We start from the raw sequence: 17,114 nt of genomic DNA, 5'->3' as shown, positions 1-17,114 counted from the left end.
GGTGTCTATTTCTCCATTTAGGTATATAAATACTGCTTTTTTACTTTGGTATCTCTTAGTTCACTATAGCTTTGTGGGTCTCATGGACACAAGCCCTGTTGACTTTCAAAGCTAGATGTTTGTGGGGCCCGTCTATCAGTTGGAAGTCTTAAAACTTAGAGCATCAGATGTGGGTTTGTGGGGAGCCAACCCTTTCACTTTACAGGAAGAAGATGGGATTTGTGCGTTCAGTTCAGTGTGTTCATGGGAGATGAGTTCAAGAGCCTCCTATGTTGTTATCTTGAATGAGAACTCTCTAATCTCCTATTAAAACTTCTAAATCTCCATAAATTATTTTTAGAATGAAGTTTCTTTGCATTTTTGAAATGTGTTTATGTGATATATTCTGTTTGCATGATTATAGAATTTTACCCTAATTTCCAATTTAAATAGAAATTCTGGTTGTCATCTCTGGCTTAATTATGTAAAATCTATAAATTGGATATTGAAACTTTCATTTTTGAAAGTAGTTGAACCATTCTTTTCTGGTCACTTTTTTGGGGAAAATGTGTTGTATTTTATAATCCAGCATCCTATAGGTACTGAATTTAAAATTTATTAATTAAGTTTCCATTATTGCAGTCACTTTATTTTATCAAGTTAATTCCCCTACTTCTTCTTGTAATTCTAGAGTTTATTTCCTAACAATCTTCATATTTTGTGTGAGTCCATTATAATTCAAAAACAGAATAGGTGATATGTGACTCCTTTGAAATTATACTTCATTTAAAGGAGACCTATTCAAATATGTAATATTTAATCATATCAGTTACATTAATAATATTGTTGAGGATGTCATCACTAAAATGAAATGTTCAATTTGTATTTAATAAATTAATGATTCATATCTGTATGTGAAAGAGCTCAGAAAGAGTCTTGATAACAGGTAGGAAATTGCAGTTAACAAACATTTTATTCTGTTTTTAAGAGGAGAAAGATTTTAAAATTATGAGTTGTGTTTCATTCTAATTTCTGTGAAGATGATAATTAATTATACCCATTAATTATGTTGTTTACCACATGTAATATTATTTCATTGTAGAAAATACTTAATTACATGGTTATTAGTATCTTAACAAGTTAATATTTCAGAATGATTGTCCATGATGCTAAAACAACTTACAATATTAAGTCATTATTACTGTCTTAACTCCATTTCTGGTTAATACAAAATAATAACATGATACAATATATTTGAGTAGAACACAGAAATTAGCAAGTCATTTTTATATGCCAAAAGAACTTCACAAATGCAGTTTAACACAAATCCCTCTTATAACAAGAAATTATTATTGAAGCAGTTGCTCTGTGAATTTTAATATGGACTGTGGAGCCAATTCAGTGTCACACCCAAGAAGAGCATTAACTCAGCAGAAATTTTAACATATATTAAAAAGCTGTTGATTTATAAAACTGCTGACCAGTTACCTCACATTGATGGTGATAGATCAGCTCAAACTAACATAAGCTGTTAACCAAATACATATTTATCTCTAGTAACATTGCATTCATTTAACATGTTAGAGATTTTCTCTTGCTTTTAAGGAAATCTTAGAATTTAATGTGATCCCTTATCATGAGAGTGAAAAGGTTTACTGTTACCACTTGATAAATATTATTGCAAATATTTAAATCTAAGTGAACCTCTTCAAAAGTTAGTATTTTGCAATCTAATTATAATTGACTATATAGTTTCTCTTATCTTCATCATAAATATTTCTTAGGAAAAAATACGAAACAAAAGTAGTACAGAAATATTCATACTGGAAAGCATTGTCTGCTTTTCTTTATGAATCCTTGAAATCTCAGTAGTTAAGTACTTATTGTAATTTCTCTTCATCTTATCTTCTGTAATCATTGGAAAAATATTCCTCGTGTCTCTTGTTCTTACTTTCAGAAGCATGATAATCACTGTCAGTGGGATTGGGAAGGATAATTTTATTTACTTGTATTTTGTTTATTTACTTCTAAAAAGTAGAAAGTGATCTATGATTACTAACTGTGAATGCATAATACTTATTTAGGTAGAGCTAGAGGATGAAACTCTGAGCTCTTGGGCACTAAAATTGTGAAATACATAAACGTTGTGAAATGTGAGTCCAGAGAAATGAAACTGTTAAAAGGAATTTGGTTTTAGTTGTACATATTTTTTTTTATGAAGAATGACAATTGAGGAAGTAATCAGATTGAACTTGCTACACTGTTCCCACAAACACAAGAAAAGAGACTAAAATGAAGTATTAATTTCCTTTGATATTTAACTTTAAGGTTGAAAACCTAACATATTGACTTGTTAAACTTTTCCTTTAAATGATTGTTGTTTATTATAGTACACATTTTTTCTTGGCTAGTTTATTTTATCTGATGGCCTAAACTGAATAGCAAATTTTGTTTGAAATTGTTCTTTTAAACATTAGTGAAAGAGGGTTTTTTTTGCTGAATGTGTGTGTGTAAGTTGGGTTTATATTCTAATATTTTATCTACAGTACATTTCTCTCTCTTTAAAAGAGAACACAAATAGAAATATTTTAATGCATAGAAAATGTTACTTTTACATCATTAGAAAGCTAGCAGATTATGCAAATGATAAAGTATTGAAGTTATTTAAAAATAAAAAATTTAAAACTGCAGAGCAGCAAACAAAAACATATAACTGCATTTAATGTGTAGAACATTTTAGACAATTTAAAAATGATGTTTTTAATAAATATGTTAACAAAGCCTTTAAAGCCATACCAGTAAGTTTTGAATATGACTTTAAAAGTGAAATAAGTTTAAAAACAACAAAATATAGTTATGTTTATGAGATCTAAATATGAGTTAATTTACCATTGTAAAATATTTCAAATTTGGTACAGATACTAGTATAATGCTTCCTTGAGTTTGTTTTCATTACTCTGGCAAGGAAAAACAAAATTCTGCCTCGAGCTGTATACTCCTGCTATTGGTTTCTTGTAATGAAAGTAACTGTGCAGACTTATTAGTTTAATTTAAATAAATTTTTATGGGTTATTTAACATATAAATGTAATTTTAATTCCGAGAATATTGTGAAAGACATGGAAAATAAATTAATAGGAACTGAAAGTAGCATGGTCATTCTCTGTGTATGTGTGCGTGTGTGTGTGTGTGTGTGTAACACATAATAAGATTTATGAAATCTGTTTTTAGTAGATGACTTTCAGACTTTTTAAAAAGTAAAGCTCCCTATTAAAAAGGCACTTAACTTATTTTCTTTGTGAGACATGCTAGCTAAAAGTTAATTTGAAAAAGAAGAAAGAGAGAGAGTAAAGAGAGCTTTCTATTTCACTGATTTGGGTTTTTGAGTCTTTTCCTTCAAATAAAGATTCTTGAAGTGCTCTTAAGGATAATTGATGATGAGCACCTGGGAATCCAAAAGAACAGAGAGTCTTTTCCATTGTTTTTGTCTAATTTCGGATGAGTAAAGAGATTATGTCAAGGGATAAAATAGCTCCTTACTTTCAGGATGTTTTTAAAAACATGATTTCTTGAACTTATGAAGGCTTACGTATTTGTATTATTTTGTATATTAACTGATCTGCATAATGTTAAATATTTTCTCTTCTGTGTAACCAACTAATATAATCATACCTGTTTTCTAATTTAAATGTATGTATGTGCGTTTCTATAGTAGAAAAATAACAAGTTTAAAATAATGGCACTGTCGTAGTCACTTGCTTTAAATAAATGCAAAATTCTAAAGCCTTGAAATTAAAATAAAGGGAAACAGGACAGCAAACCTTTCAAATTCAATGCTTTGTTGATCTTGTCTACACCATTTTACGCAAAAAATGAATTTTTTGTAACTTTATATATTGAGGATTGCATAAATTCTGTGGTAGAAAATGTTCCTATATTAATCTGACTTGGAAGATAGCTTTATAAAAACTTTTTTTGTTTTTAAAATAAAATTTGTATAGTTTTTGTTTTCTTTGTTTTACTTTTTCTTCACAGGTGAATACCATCTTTCACTAAAGTAGATTTGCTCTGAAGATATCAAGAGCTGTAAAGAAAGACATTTTCCTGAATTTATATTTTTAATACTTGGGCTACAGTAATTAAAATTTTATAACAAATTTATAATCTAATAGTATTGTTTGGTATATGTAAAACTCAAAACATTTCTATTAATTATGGCCAGTTTTTATTTAGTGCTTTTATGAATTTCAAATTTAGTTATTTGTGAATTATGTAAGTTATTGAAAACAAATGGAAGTGTAATTTGTTTTTAATGTTAATAGGAAAACTGATTTCATTATATATCCCTAAACAGTTTTTAAATCAATAAAATCAGTGTTTCACATTTAATGCAATAAATGTTAATTTTAAGAAAAATTAAATCTTCAGTTAGAAAAATGTTTTTAAATACAAAGAACTCTTTGCTGTGGTAATTCAGTTGTTTAAAAATATTAAATCTGAAACAATTTATTTACTGAAATAGTAAGCCTAATCTGAAAAGAAAAATTCTGTCTTTGAAAATAAGTTGTAAAATTACAAAATTGCATTGTAGAATTTAATGATTAACTTTGAGAGCCTGTATGTTTGATTACAAAGTATTTGTATTAACTGCTAACGTCTTTAAAAATATATATTATTGCTTTAATTGCTTTGACTTTCTCACCATCCTCAACAAGTAAGTAGGAGGAGGGTCTTCCCTTTTTTTTTTTTTTTTTTTGTAATTTCAGTATTCAATGTTGTAATAGAACTGTTCAACATAATATTTTGGGTTAAAGTGGTTTTGGTGTATTTGTTTTTTTAAGATGGAATCCACAAATGCTTTAAACCCTATTCCTATTCTATGAAGGAATCTTCTATCATTTATATTATGAATATTCTACACGATTATTGAGAAAAAAATAAATAAATATAGTTTCAGCATGCACGTGCTAGAAGAAGAGTGTGGAATAAACTACCCAGCCAAATGTATATTTCAGTCTGGGAGATGACATGGTGAAATAAAAAGAGCACTGATTTTAGAGTCTGAAGAATCTGCTCTACTTGCACCCCAGGATTACTGAAAGGCCTGAGCCTTTTCAGTAAAATATTTGTGAAAACCATTTTTATTTCTAGCACAAACTTTGCAATGTAGGATGTTATTTGTTTTGGGGGTAATGAATGCTAAGTTACTGCCACATAACTTTTTTCTCATCTTCTGGCTAGTAATCAGTAGAGGTGTCTTCATTTTCTGTCTTGGAAAATTCTTTGATTTCCTACCCCGCTATTAATCAGGGAGTAAGTCTTGTGAATTATTAAAGGAACAAGAAAGAGATAAGTAGTAAACTAGCATTTTCAAAAAAATGGGTTGGTTTATGGTTGGTTTATAATATTTTGTTCATCTCTAGATAATCCAAAGAGAACCAAAAAAATGCAGTAAATGTCTTGGCTTATTCTTGAAATGTATTATAAGTTTATATTTAAGGTTGCGTAGTTAATGTTTTACGAAGATTTTATTCACATGTTTTTCAGTGTAACCTGCTGTGATTTTTTTTAATATCATCTTATTAAATGAATCACTGCTTTCAGATTATTAGACATTTAATATTATAAACTGTAAAGAGCCATCTTTCCTTCTTCCTTCTACTTTTCATTAATTTTTTTTTTTAGTTAATTTTTATTGGAGTGAATTACACAGTTGTGTTAGGTTCTACTGCTCAGGAAAATGGATCAGCTATACATATGCATATCTACCCTTCTTTTGGAGGAACTGGGAGTTTGGGATTGACACATATACACTATTGATACTGTGTATAAAATAGACAGCTGAGGGGATTATTAATGTTTTGATATCCTCCTTTTATACAGGATTTCGCCTCCCGGGCTAAACTGGCAGTTCAAAATCTAGTACAGAAGGTTGGATTTTTTGGAATTTTGGCCTGTGCTTCAGTAAGTAAATTGTATTTAAATGGTGGATTTATATTTTGATTCAATTTGTTTTTAAAGTGTATGAATTTAAAAAAAGTTATCACTTTTAATGAGTATGTAATTTTATTAATCATTCATCTTACTCATCAAATGAGCTATTTTCTGTTGGTTAGGTTTCTATCTTATTTACTGACTTGTAAGCATTTCATCCTGCCATGATGACTTCAAACCTAAATGGCTTGATTCAATAAGAAAAAAGAGACAAAATCCATCCTTCCCATAAAGAATATATAATGAAGTACATTTAAACAAATAACAATGACTTCATTCTTTTCAGAGTTATAGACAGGTACTCCTTTTCCAAAGCCTCAGGCATATAGTTATAAGGAAGAATTCATATAAAACCTCCTTAAGTGACTGTAATACCTAGCTTGGTAGTTGAAACATCTGTGGCAAGATTAAGGGCATCTGTGGCCACAGTGAACTAAACTATTTGTGTCATACTATTTGTGTCTCACACAAGAAACTTAAAAATAAAAACAAAACTTAATGTCTCAAATTGCAAATTTGTGAAATTGACAATCCTTCTTGAGTTGATGTTTATCCTGGTCCTTTTCTAATATAATAGAAACAGATATATTTGAAATGAAGCATTTTGATCTAAGTTTTCTTTGGTAGTTTGTACAAAATTCTTGATAGTTCAGTGGTAGATTTGGCCAGAATAACTAGATGCACCTAGTTAATATGATAAAAGTTGCAACTATAAGTAAAATTCAGAAGATTGTTACCTGCTGGCACATAGTTTCTTTACCCATTATATATTAGAATATGAATATACCTGAGTAAACTCTTTCCCACCATAGCAAAGTACATACCCAAAAAGGGAAGACATTTGGTGCCGAAATTTACAGGAAATCAACCCTAAATATTCATTGGAAGGACTGTTGGTGAAGCTCCAATACTTTGGCCACCTGATGCGAAGAGCCGAGTCACTGGAAAAGACCCTGATGCTGGGAAAGCTTGAAGGCAAAAGGAGAAGGGAGAGGCAGAGAACGAGATGGTTAGATAGCATCACTTACTCAATGGACGTGAATTTGAGCAAACTCCAGGAGACAGTGGAGGACAACACAAAGGAGCCTGGCACGCCACCTCTGTGGGGTCGCAGAGAACCAGGCATGATACAACTGAAGAGCAGCAGCAAGCGATCAACATTCTAGAGCAGTCTAAAATGTACACGTGCTTCTAGTACTGTCTTTTAACCCTGGCAGTACTTGAAATTTTCATCTTCTAACTTTTCTTTTTATTGGAGAAGCTCTTTATCATAATATTGACAAATATTTGAGCAGTGTATAGGTATGTTGCAGTGTGATGCAGTGAGATGAGAACTGGTTTTGGAGTCAGGCTTACTTAGGTTCTTAAACCAGATTTTCCTCTTAGCTATGTAATTTCAGTCAGTTTACTCTCTTTGAGCCCTAATTTTCTAATTTGGGGACTTCCCTGATAGCTCAGTTGGTAAAGAATCCACCTGTAATGCAGGAGACCCCAGTTTGATTCCTGGGTTGGAAAGATCTGCTAGAGAAGGGATAGGCTACCCGCTCCAGTATTCTTGGGCTTCCCTTGTGGCTCAGCTGGTAAAGAATCCGCCTGCAATGCGGGAGACCTGGGCTCGATCCCAGGGGTCTTCCCCTGGGTTGGGAAGATCCCCTGGAAAAGAGAAAGGCTACCCACTCCAGTGTTCTGGCCTGAAGAATTCCATGGGGTCGCAAAGAGTCAGACACGACTAGGCGACTTTCACATTTCTAAGTTTTAAAATAGAGCATCAAGACACTCATTACTGATGTGAGGATTTAGTCAGTTCAGTCACTCAGTCATGTCCAACTCTTTGCGACGCCATAAGGATTTAAGATAATATATGTGAATTGTCACAGTGCCCATCCATTTTTTACTGTTATTCATCAGCTTTGAATCAACCCCTGAGTGCTTGGACGAAGAAGTGAAAGCTGTATTTCCTTTTCTCAAGGATCCTGAAATCTAGTGAGGGAGACGGTGCTAAGTGAAAGGTACTATGGAAACCCAGCAGTGTAGGATTAAGCTGAGAGGCCTAAACGGTGATAATGTGCTTAGTTCAGAAGCTAAGAGAATAGTGTGGGAGCCATGTTGCTTGGGTTGAAAGCCTGCTCTGCCGCCACCGATAATGAACAAATTGCTTTACCTGTCTGTCTCACTTTTCTTATCTATAAAATGGATATCATATCATATAACATTGTTTTGGAAATTGAGTTGATATAAAAATCCTAGAAAAGCACATAACAATTCAGTAAGAGTTAGCTTTCCTCATTCCTGGGGAAAATACAAGTATCTTCGATTTATTGAAGCAAAAAATATTTATTGTTTGGCATTCACCTATACCTGTGTCTTCCCTGCTAAAATTCCACTTTCTATGCTAGCCAATCTTCTTTATTTTTGACTAGGAAGAGTCAATTTTTAACATAGATGAATAGATCTGACCCTCTAGGAAATTAATATATATATATTAAAGTATTAAAAGTATATATACTTTATTTAAGGTGAGGTAAGTAAAGAGTAAGGTAAGGAGAAGTTTATTAATTAGTAATTTTGTTGTTAACATTTAAACTAAGATAAAGCTAGCTGAGGGAAAATCTCAAAGCTACATAATAGTTCTTTTTATTCTAATCTTCCTTTCTGTGTATTAGGTTAACAATTGAAAAAAGTAAATAACATGCCTTTGTAAAAACAAACAGTGATTATTCTCTTCTGAGAGTATCAAACATACAACTTCTAATTTTTATCCACTCTGATTTGCATATCTTGTATACTTTAATTTCCATTTCAGTATGAGGTAGAGCCTGATAATAAAGGGAATCTATTAAAATTTTAAATCATAGAGTTGTGAGAGTCATATGAGGAAATAAAAGAAATGACGGTTGTAAGGATGTGGAAGTGATACAATTATTAAATGGTTGTAAGACATGAAATTACAGAAAGCATTTAAATTTGGATAAGAAAAATTATATTATTGAATTTGAGTATTATTAATAAAAGAATACTTGAATTCTGAGTTAGTTATGGCATTGTTTTTAAAAGAACATACGTGACAAATATCTTTTAAACAACTGGGCTTTTCTTTGGAAGTACAAACATGAAATTATATAAATTAATTAGCTTATAAATGGTTCCACCAACAGACTCAAGGACAAGAGTACTTCTTTGGCAGAAGAATGGATGAAGTGCTCAAAAACAGCTTGTGGTTTCTTTGCATTTTTGCATGAAATTGTCTTTTAGCATTCTTGAAATGTGGGAATATTCAGGAAAAGTATTTGTTGTGAATCACTTCTTTGTCTGGGACTGAGTATTCACAACATCTGTATTTGTGCTCTTGTGTTTCCACACTTGATTTTTTCCTAGAATAAATCACATGGCCCTGTGGCCTTGGACTGTCATAAAGTAAAATACAAATAATTAATTTTTTTATGTTGAAAAATGAAAGCACATCCCACCTGTAAATGTATTTGTGAATTTACAAGAACGTTTTCTATAGAGTAGAGCACTTTCCAGATAATCTTATTTCAAGCCAAAGATTTTAGGACCCTAATAACTACTGAAATAATCTTGAGGCTTTTTCTTCATTTATACCTCACTGCTGTCAAATGGTCAAGTATCTACCGAATGGGATTAAATTCCAGACAGTCTAGCACTGATCAGGGAATCCATACCTCTCTTTGCAGTGGTAGACAAGGATTAATGCATAATTCCACACACCTGTAGGTAGTAAAATTAAACTGTTTTTTGGATTATATATGGATGTTTCATTTTATTTTTTCTCTTTTGAATAGATTCCAAATCCTTTGTTTGATCTGGCTGGAATAACATGTGGACACTTTCTTGTACCTTTTTGGACTTTCTTTGGTGCAACCCTGATTGGAAAAGCAATAATTAAAATGCATATCCAGGTAATTATACCCTTTGACTCCCTGCTCAATGATGATGAACCTATTAAAAGGCACTGAAAACATATTCCCCTTGCTCTTTGCAAGACAAATTGTTAGGATTTTGAGTTCTGCTCCTTGGTGGATTGGTATTCAGACACAGAACATCACTGAAGATTACTGGGGGCAGTTTTCCCTTCTTCTGTTGGAAAATTATTCCTCCTTGTTTTATTGCTTTCCTTCTTTTTTTCTTTTGTCCCTTCCTTTCTCTCTATCGTTATTTCACTTTTGCCTTCTGAAACTTTTAATCCAAGACTTTTACCAAACAAAAACTCATCATGAGCTGAGGAAGTATTCTCTTTCATTAATTCTGCTTTTCTTTCACATATTCTATATATAACACTTCCTCTCAAGGCACCGATATCCTTTACAAAATACCAGCCAGGTGTTAGTGTGGAGAATGGAGAAGAAAGTGGGCCCTGAGGAGGCGAAGAGATGTGGGTTTTGGTTAGAGAAGTGAGAATCTGCTAGTCTCAAAGCCACTCTTAACATAATCTTTAGGATAAGGATGTGGGGGAGGTGTTGGGTTGGAGGCAGTGTGGGTGTGTACTAGAGCAGAGAAAAGAGACCAAGGACTTAAATGAGAGGAAATGAATATATGCTTCTAAGACTTTGATATGAGTTGATAGGAGTAGTATAAAAGGCAAATCCTACTGGAATGAAATAGAGTTAACATGGAAAAGATTGTCTTAATTAATGAGGCTTGCAAGGAAGCATTCACCAGAGGAAAGGCAAAAACAGTGAGTAATGTCTTCAACCCTGGTCTGATTCCATAATAATTGAAAGGACATCTATCCCCCAAGTTTCTACTCACCACCTCTCTACCTACAGTTCTTAGAAGAGAAGAATAAAAAGGAAGACTTGAGGGACTTCACTGGTGGTCCAATGGTTAAGAATCCACCTGGCCATGCAGGGGGAGTAGGTTCAGTCCCCAGTCAGGGGCCAAGGAAGCCTACACACTGCAACTAGAGAGTTTGTGCACCACGATGAAGATCCCATGTGCCACAGCCAAGACCTGAGGCAGCCAAAGAGATAAATAAGTTGTTATTATTTTTTTTTTAAAAAAGGAAAACTTTAGCTGCTTCTGCCTGCCCAGTTTCTAATATTAGATTTTGGTGTTTAGGATGAGTTTATTGAGCTTGTCTTCTAATCCTGCCATGATAATCTCTTAAAATTTCAAGACTTTATTTTTTCTCCTTCAAGGAATATAGTTTCTCCTACTTATATTAAGTAAGTGTGTTGTTCAAGACGATGGGTTTTTAAATACTGGAATGCTAGTTATTTGGTAAAGATTTAAAACACTGTAATAGGATTTTTCTAATAATCATTTCACTTTTTGAAGTCCTTTGAGAGTGTTAATACTTAAGGAACGATAACAGATTCTTTTCATTCCCTTTATAATAGCAACTTCTCTAGGAATCCATAAACTTTATATATTCTGCTTTATGAATTATACTGACTTTCTATAAAATACAGTAAAATATATTATGCTAAAAGTACCCTATAGTTATAGAGTTTTTAACATTCTTAGTTTTTTTTCAAGTCATAATAATAATGCTTAATTTTTTAATATAGTGCTTCACACTCTAAAGTACTTAATGTATGCCATCTGATTTAATTCTTATAATCCTGGGATAGAGAAATTACTACTCCCATTTTGTAATTATCAAACTTAGAGAAGGGAAGTAGGTGCCTAAAAGAGTAAGTAACAGCTGGAATTTGAACCTGAGTCTTTCGGCTTCAACTTCATTGTTCTTTGCACTCTTTTGCATTGCCTTACTGTAATTTATTTATATGATCTCAAAAACTGAAATGTTTAAGGCCTGTTATTTGTCAGGACCTATGCCAAGCAGTTTGCATTGGTTATCTCAGAACAATCCTGTGATGTGGTTATTATCCACATTTCATAGATCGGAGGGCCTAGAATTCAAACCAAACTCTAAAGTCAAAGCTCATTCATTCCCCGTATCTATGTGGAAGCAAAGAAAGAAGGCTAAAATCCATCTGTGTTTCTGAAAGGAAAAAAATCTGAGTTCCTTCACTAAACTGAGACCACGGGATATGTTTGTTGTGTTCCGTTGTATCAGAGAGACATACTTTCTAAAGGCATGTCACTTGATGTGCATCCAGAAGTAGCTCAGGACCACAAACATTTCTCATTCCTTGGGTAAGCAGTATTAGTGAGTAATATAAACGTTACGAGTATTTCTAAAACAATAGGGCAGACACACTACACACAGACTTTTCTGTAATCTGATAATAAACTCTTCTGGTCCTCTTCTCTTTTTTCCTCAGTTTAAACTGTACAACTTCCCTTGATATATATTGTTACTTTTATTTATATCTTGCTATCTGTTAAACATCCCCTAAAAGAAATCAACTCACCTAATAATGTTAATTAAGGATTTCTCTTTCTACTGGACAAGTTCAATTCCTGTGCCTGTATACAGTGCCTTAGAAATATTTCTGTTCTCCTAAATGATGAAGAAAGGAAGAAGTCAACAAGCTTATATAATATTTCATGTACCATATAATTTATTTACCATGTGTATTCTTTATTGCCTCTCAACTTTCTCCCTACCACCAAATGCACACATACTGAAATATAAGCTCCGTGAGGACAGTTTTTTGTTTCTTGGCTCTCCAAGGTATTCTAGTGCCTAGAATAGCATCTGGCATGTAGTTAGCACTCAGTAAATATTTAATATATGATTCAGCCTATGATTCTTCTTTCCAGAATCTGGAGGAATCTTCTTTTGCAGATATTGTATAGTTTCTTCTTTGTTCTGTTGGTGCCATTAGTTCCCTACACTCATATCTTTTTTTTTTATTTTTCTACTCTACCCTTGTTTTCTTTGTACACATGGTTGATTGGGCTCTTTGGGGATCTGTGCCTTTTTTTTATTATTTGGTAGAATCCCCATTCAGATGATTCTGAGACATATGTTCTTAAATGTTCTGAGACATATGTTCTTAAGTGTCTTGCCCAGCACAGTGAATTTTCAAACTGTTATATATAAAAAGAAAGTCTTGTTTTGTTTTCAAGAAATGAAATTGTGCAATTATCCTGGCATTGGCTTATTTTGAATGTTAGGAAATGATGGTAGGGAAAACACGTGGTGCAGTCACTGAGAGGCAAATCATTAGCTCTGTTTTTTAGTAAAAGATCTATAGCTCTGAGTAACTGGCTTTTAGTATGGATACTTAGAAGAGTCCCATATATTAATGCTTTTCTCATAAATGATCTACACTAATTGTCTTATTAGCTTCATAATCTTCATACACCATTTGTATAGGATTGTTTATAAATCATCATCCATCTTGTAACTGTTTGATATCTATATGTGCTTACTTTTTTCATAAGATAAGAAATATCTTTTTCACATTAATAGATACCTAAGTGAAGTGAAAGTTGCTCAGTTGTGTGCGACTTTTTGTGACCCCTGGACTATACAGTCCATGGAATTCTCCAGGCCAGAATACTGGAGTGGGTAGCTGTTCCCTTCGCCAGGGGATCTTCCTAACCCAGGGATCAAACCCAGGTCTCCTACATTGCAGGAGGATTCTTTACCAGCTGAGCCACCAGGGAAACCCAATAGATACCAATAGATACCTACTGCTACTGCTAAGTCGCTTCAGTCGTGTCCAACTCTATGCGACCCCATAGACGGCAGCCCACCAGGCTCCCCCGTCCCTGGGATTCTCCAGGCAAGAACACGAGTGGGTTGCCATTTCCTTCTCCAATGCATGAAAGTGAAAAGTGAAAGTGAAGTAGCTCAGTTGTGTCTGACTCTTCACAACCCTGTGGACTGCAGCCTACCAGGCTCCCCTGCCCATGGGATTCTCTAAGCAAGAGTACTGGAGTGGGGTGCCATTGCCTTCTCCGATAGATACCTAAACAAATACCAAAAAGGACTATGAACTTATTTTTCTAGCCTTCTTTCTTTCTCACCTATCCAACTGTGCAGCTGTCAGTGTCTTTGTTAACCCTAGGACAGTGATTAAGAAAATATCATTGCCTGATTGATCTTCTACCTGAAATAACAAGCTTTAGTCTGAATTAACCACTTTCGTGAGATGCACAGTGGATGGCTAACACGATGTTATTTAATTTCACTTCCCTCCCATTTAGTAATACAGGCTATAGTTATTATTTAATGCACAGTAACAAAGCACTGGAGAGTTTGTTTTTAGGAATTAAAAGAATTTAGAATTACTCATATTTATTCAGAGAATTGGACTTCCCAGGTGACTCAGTGGTAGAGAACCCACCTGCCAATGCAGGAGATGCGGGTTTGATTTCTGGCTCAGGAAGATCCCCTGGAGAAGGAAATGGCAACCTACTCTAGTAGTCCCACCTGGGAAATCCCATGGACAGAGGAACCTGGCGGGCTACAGTCCATGGGGTAGCAAAAGAGTCAGACATCACTTAGTAACGAAACCTCAACAACAATTCAGAGAATTATTATCAGTCCTTTAAAGCTAAATTTTAATATCATTTTCTAGAATCTCAAATTAGTTGTACTTATGTGACCTTTTCTTTCTTTCTGTGAACTTCTGTAATACACTTTTTACTGCTGAGGCCTTTACAGTTTATCCTTATACGTATTATTTTTTGTACTTAATCGTCTTTATACTATATATCGGAAAACTGGTAAATTTCTTCAGCATATTAAAGAAGTATTCTTCCCATCTTTGTGTTCCATGAAAGTCTTATTAATGCTTACATTATCCATAGTAAGTACTTTTTGTAATATTTGCTGAGTTGAAAATATTTGCTACCTGTAAGCCTAAAGGCATCTTTCTTTATGAGTTAAGTAAGGAATCAGTATCTTAATTAGTGAAGAATACCTCAGTAACAGCAAACAGAAAATTCCCCAGATCTGATAAAGATTCCCAAAAACTTGTTGATATCTTTGCTTGTACCCTCAGCCTGAAAATCCAAGCTTATTCGGGATCTGAGAATGAAACTTTCAGTGATACTTTTTTTTAAATTGGCGTATAATTGCTTTACAGTGTTTTGTTAGCTTCTGCTCTACAGTAGTGCGAATCAGCCATAAGAATACAGGTATCCCCTCCCTCTTGAGCCTCCTTCCCACCCACCTCCCTGCCCCACTCCTCTAGGTCGTCACAGAGCGCAGAGCCGAGCTCGCTGTGCTGTGCAGCAGCCTCCCGCTAGCTATCTGTGTTACACGCGGTAGTGTGTACACGTCAGCGCTACTCTCCCAGTTCATCCCGCCCGCTCCTGCTCCTTGGTGTGTCCACAAGTCTCTTCTCTACATCTGTGTCTCTAGTCCCACCCTGCAGATAGGTTCATCAGTACCATTTTTCTGGATGCCATAGATGTGCATTAGTATACTGTATTTGTTGGCTGAGTAATAATCCATTGTATATATGTACCACATCCTCTTTATCCATTCATCTGTCGATGGACTTTTAGGTTGATTCCATGTCCTGGCTATTGTAAATAGTGCTGCAGTGAGCGTTGGGCTACATGTGTCTCTTTGAATTATGGTTTTCTCAGTTTATATGCCCTGTAGTGGGATTACTGGGTCATTTGGTAGTTTTTAGTTTTTTAAGAAACCTCTATACTGTTCTCCATAGTGATTGTATTAATTTACATTTCCACCAATAGTGCAAGAGGGTTCCCTTTTCTCTACATCCTCTCCAGCATTTATTGTTTGTAGATTTTTTTTTGACAGTGGCCATTCTGACAGGTGTGAAGTGATACCTCATTGTGGTTCGATTTGCATTTCTCTAATAATGAGCTGTGTTGAGCATCTTTTCAGGTATTTGTTGGTCATCTGTATGTCTTCTTTGGAGAAATGTTTGTTTAGGTCTCCCACCCATTTTTTTATTGGGTTGTTTGTGGTTTTGATATTGAGCTGCATGAGCTTGTATATTTTGGAGATTAATCCTTTGTCAGTTGCTTCCTTTGCAGGTATTTTCTCCCATTCTGAGAGTTGTCCTTTCGTCTTGTTTATGGTTTCCTTTGCTGTGCAAGAGCTTTTTAGGTTTAATTAGGTCCCATTTGTTTAATTTTGTTTTCATTACCCTAGGAGGTCAAGAAGGATCTTGCTGCTATTTATGTCAGAGTGTTCTGTCTGTTTTCCTCTAAGAGTTTTAGTATCTGGCCTTACATTTAGCTCTTTAACGTACTTTTAGTTTATTTTTTGAATGGTGTTAGGGAGTGTTCTAATTTCATCCTTTTAGCTGTGGCTGTCCAGTCTTCCCAGCACCATTTATTGAAGAAGCTCTGTTGTCCATTGTATATTCTTTCATCTTTGTTAAGGACAAGGTGACCTAGGTGTGTGAGGTTTATCTCTGGTCTTTCTGTCCTCTTCCATTGATCTGTATTTCTGTTTTTGTCGCAGTACCATACCATCTTGATTACTGTATCTTTGCAGTGTAGTCTGAAGTCAGGGAGCTTGATTTGTCTAGCTCATATTCTTTCTCAAGATTGCTTTGACTATTCAAGTTCTTTTGTAAAAACTGTCCATAAAGGATATGGAAGATCCTCTGGATTAGATTTAGCCCAGACACCGGTCATCAAACTGATCAACTTTAATTTCAGTGATGGAGGCCATACGGGAACCCATGACCTCAGTTGTATACTCCATTCTAAAACACGTAGAACATGTGGATCATGCACCCAGCCTTGGGTTTCGTGACTCATATTTTTCCCTCAGACATGGTCATGTATCCTGGCAAGATGAGAACTGTGCTTAAGGAAAAACATCTTTAAAATACAAAGTAGGTAGCATTTGTCAAATGGTGTTTGGTTTTGTTTTTTAAGAGCTTTTTAAATTGCAGTTAGCAGCAGCAGCAGCATGGTTACCTTTTTAGACTGTTATCAGAATTGTGAGTTTATATTGGTTTTTTTGATAATAAGAGAAATATTTATTTTAACTGGCATTTTCTTTACAGAAAATCTTCGTTATCGTAACATTCAGCAAACACATAGTGGAGCAGATGGTGGCTTTCATTGGGTGAGTAATTCTTTAAGGACTAACACTATCATCATGATTTGAATGAGAGGAGAGGTATAAAAAAGAATTATTGGTATAGAATTTTTGTGATAGCTCTTTATTTTTTGAGTAGGAAAAATATTTTGCCCCATTATTAGTTAAATTGAAGATAAACCTCTTACAGTAGGGAGTGATGAAGCTCAGATTATCCTTAATTC

At 34.0% G+C, this 17,114-nt stretch overlaps 1 protein-coding gene across 6 annotated transcripts in view; it reads left to right on the top strand.

The window, feature by feature from the left end:
* The window catches only part of VMP1 (vacuole membrane protein 1), a 130,163-nt gene that overhangs the window by 87,726 nt on the left and 25,323 nt on the right, over positions 1-17,114 (top strand). For all 6 annotated transcript variants that reach the window (XM_055577461.1, XM_055577458.1, XM_055577459.1 and 3 more), the window contains 3 exons: positions 5,862-5,942; positions 9,776-9,892; positions 16,856-16,917. In XM_055577461.1, the coding sequence (XP_055433436.1) occupies positions 5,862-5,942; positions 9,776-9,892; positions 16,856-16,917 (260 nt within the window). The remainder of the gene's footprint in view (positions 1-5,861; positions 5,943-9,775; positions 9,893-16,855; positions 16,918-17,114) is intronic.

Source organism: Bubalus kerabau, chromosome 4 (genome assembly GCF_029407905.1).
Source record: "Bubalus kerabau isolate K-KA32 ecotype Philippines breed swamp buffalo chromosome 4, PCC_UOA_SB_1v2, whole genome shotgun sequence".
Lineage (NCBI taxonomy): Eukaryota > Metazoa > Chordata > Mammalia > Artiodactyla > Bovidae > Bubalus > Bubalus kerabau.
The sequence above is the reverse complement of the archived record's forward strand: the minus strand, read 5'-3'. Positions and strand labels throughout refer to the sequence as shown.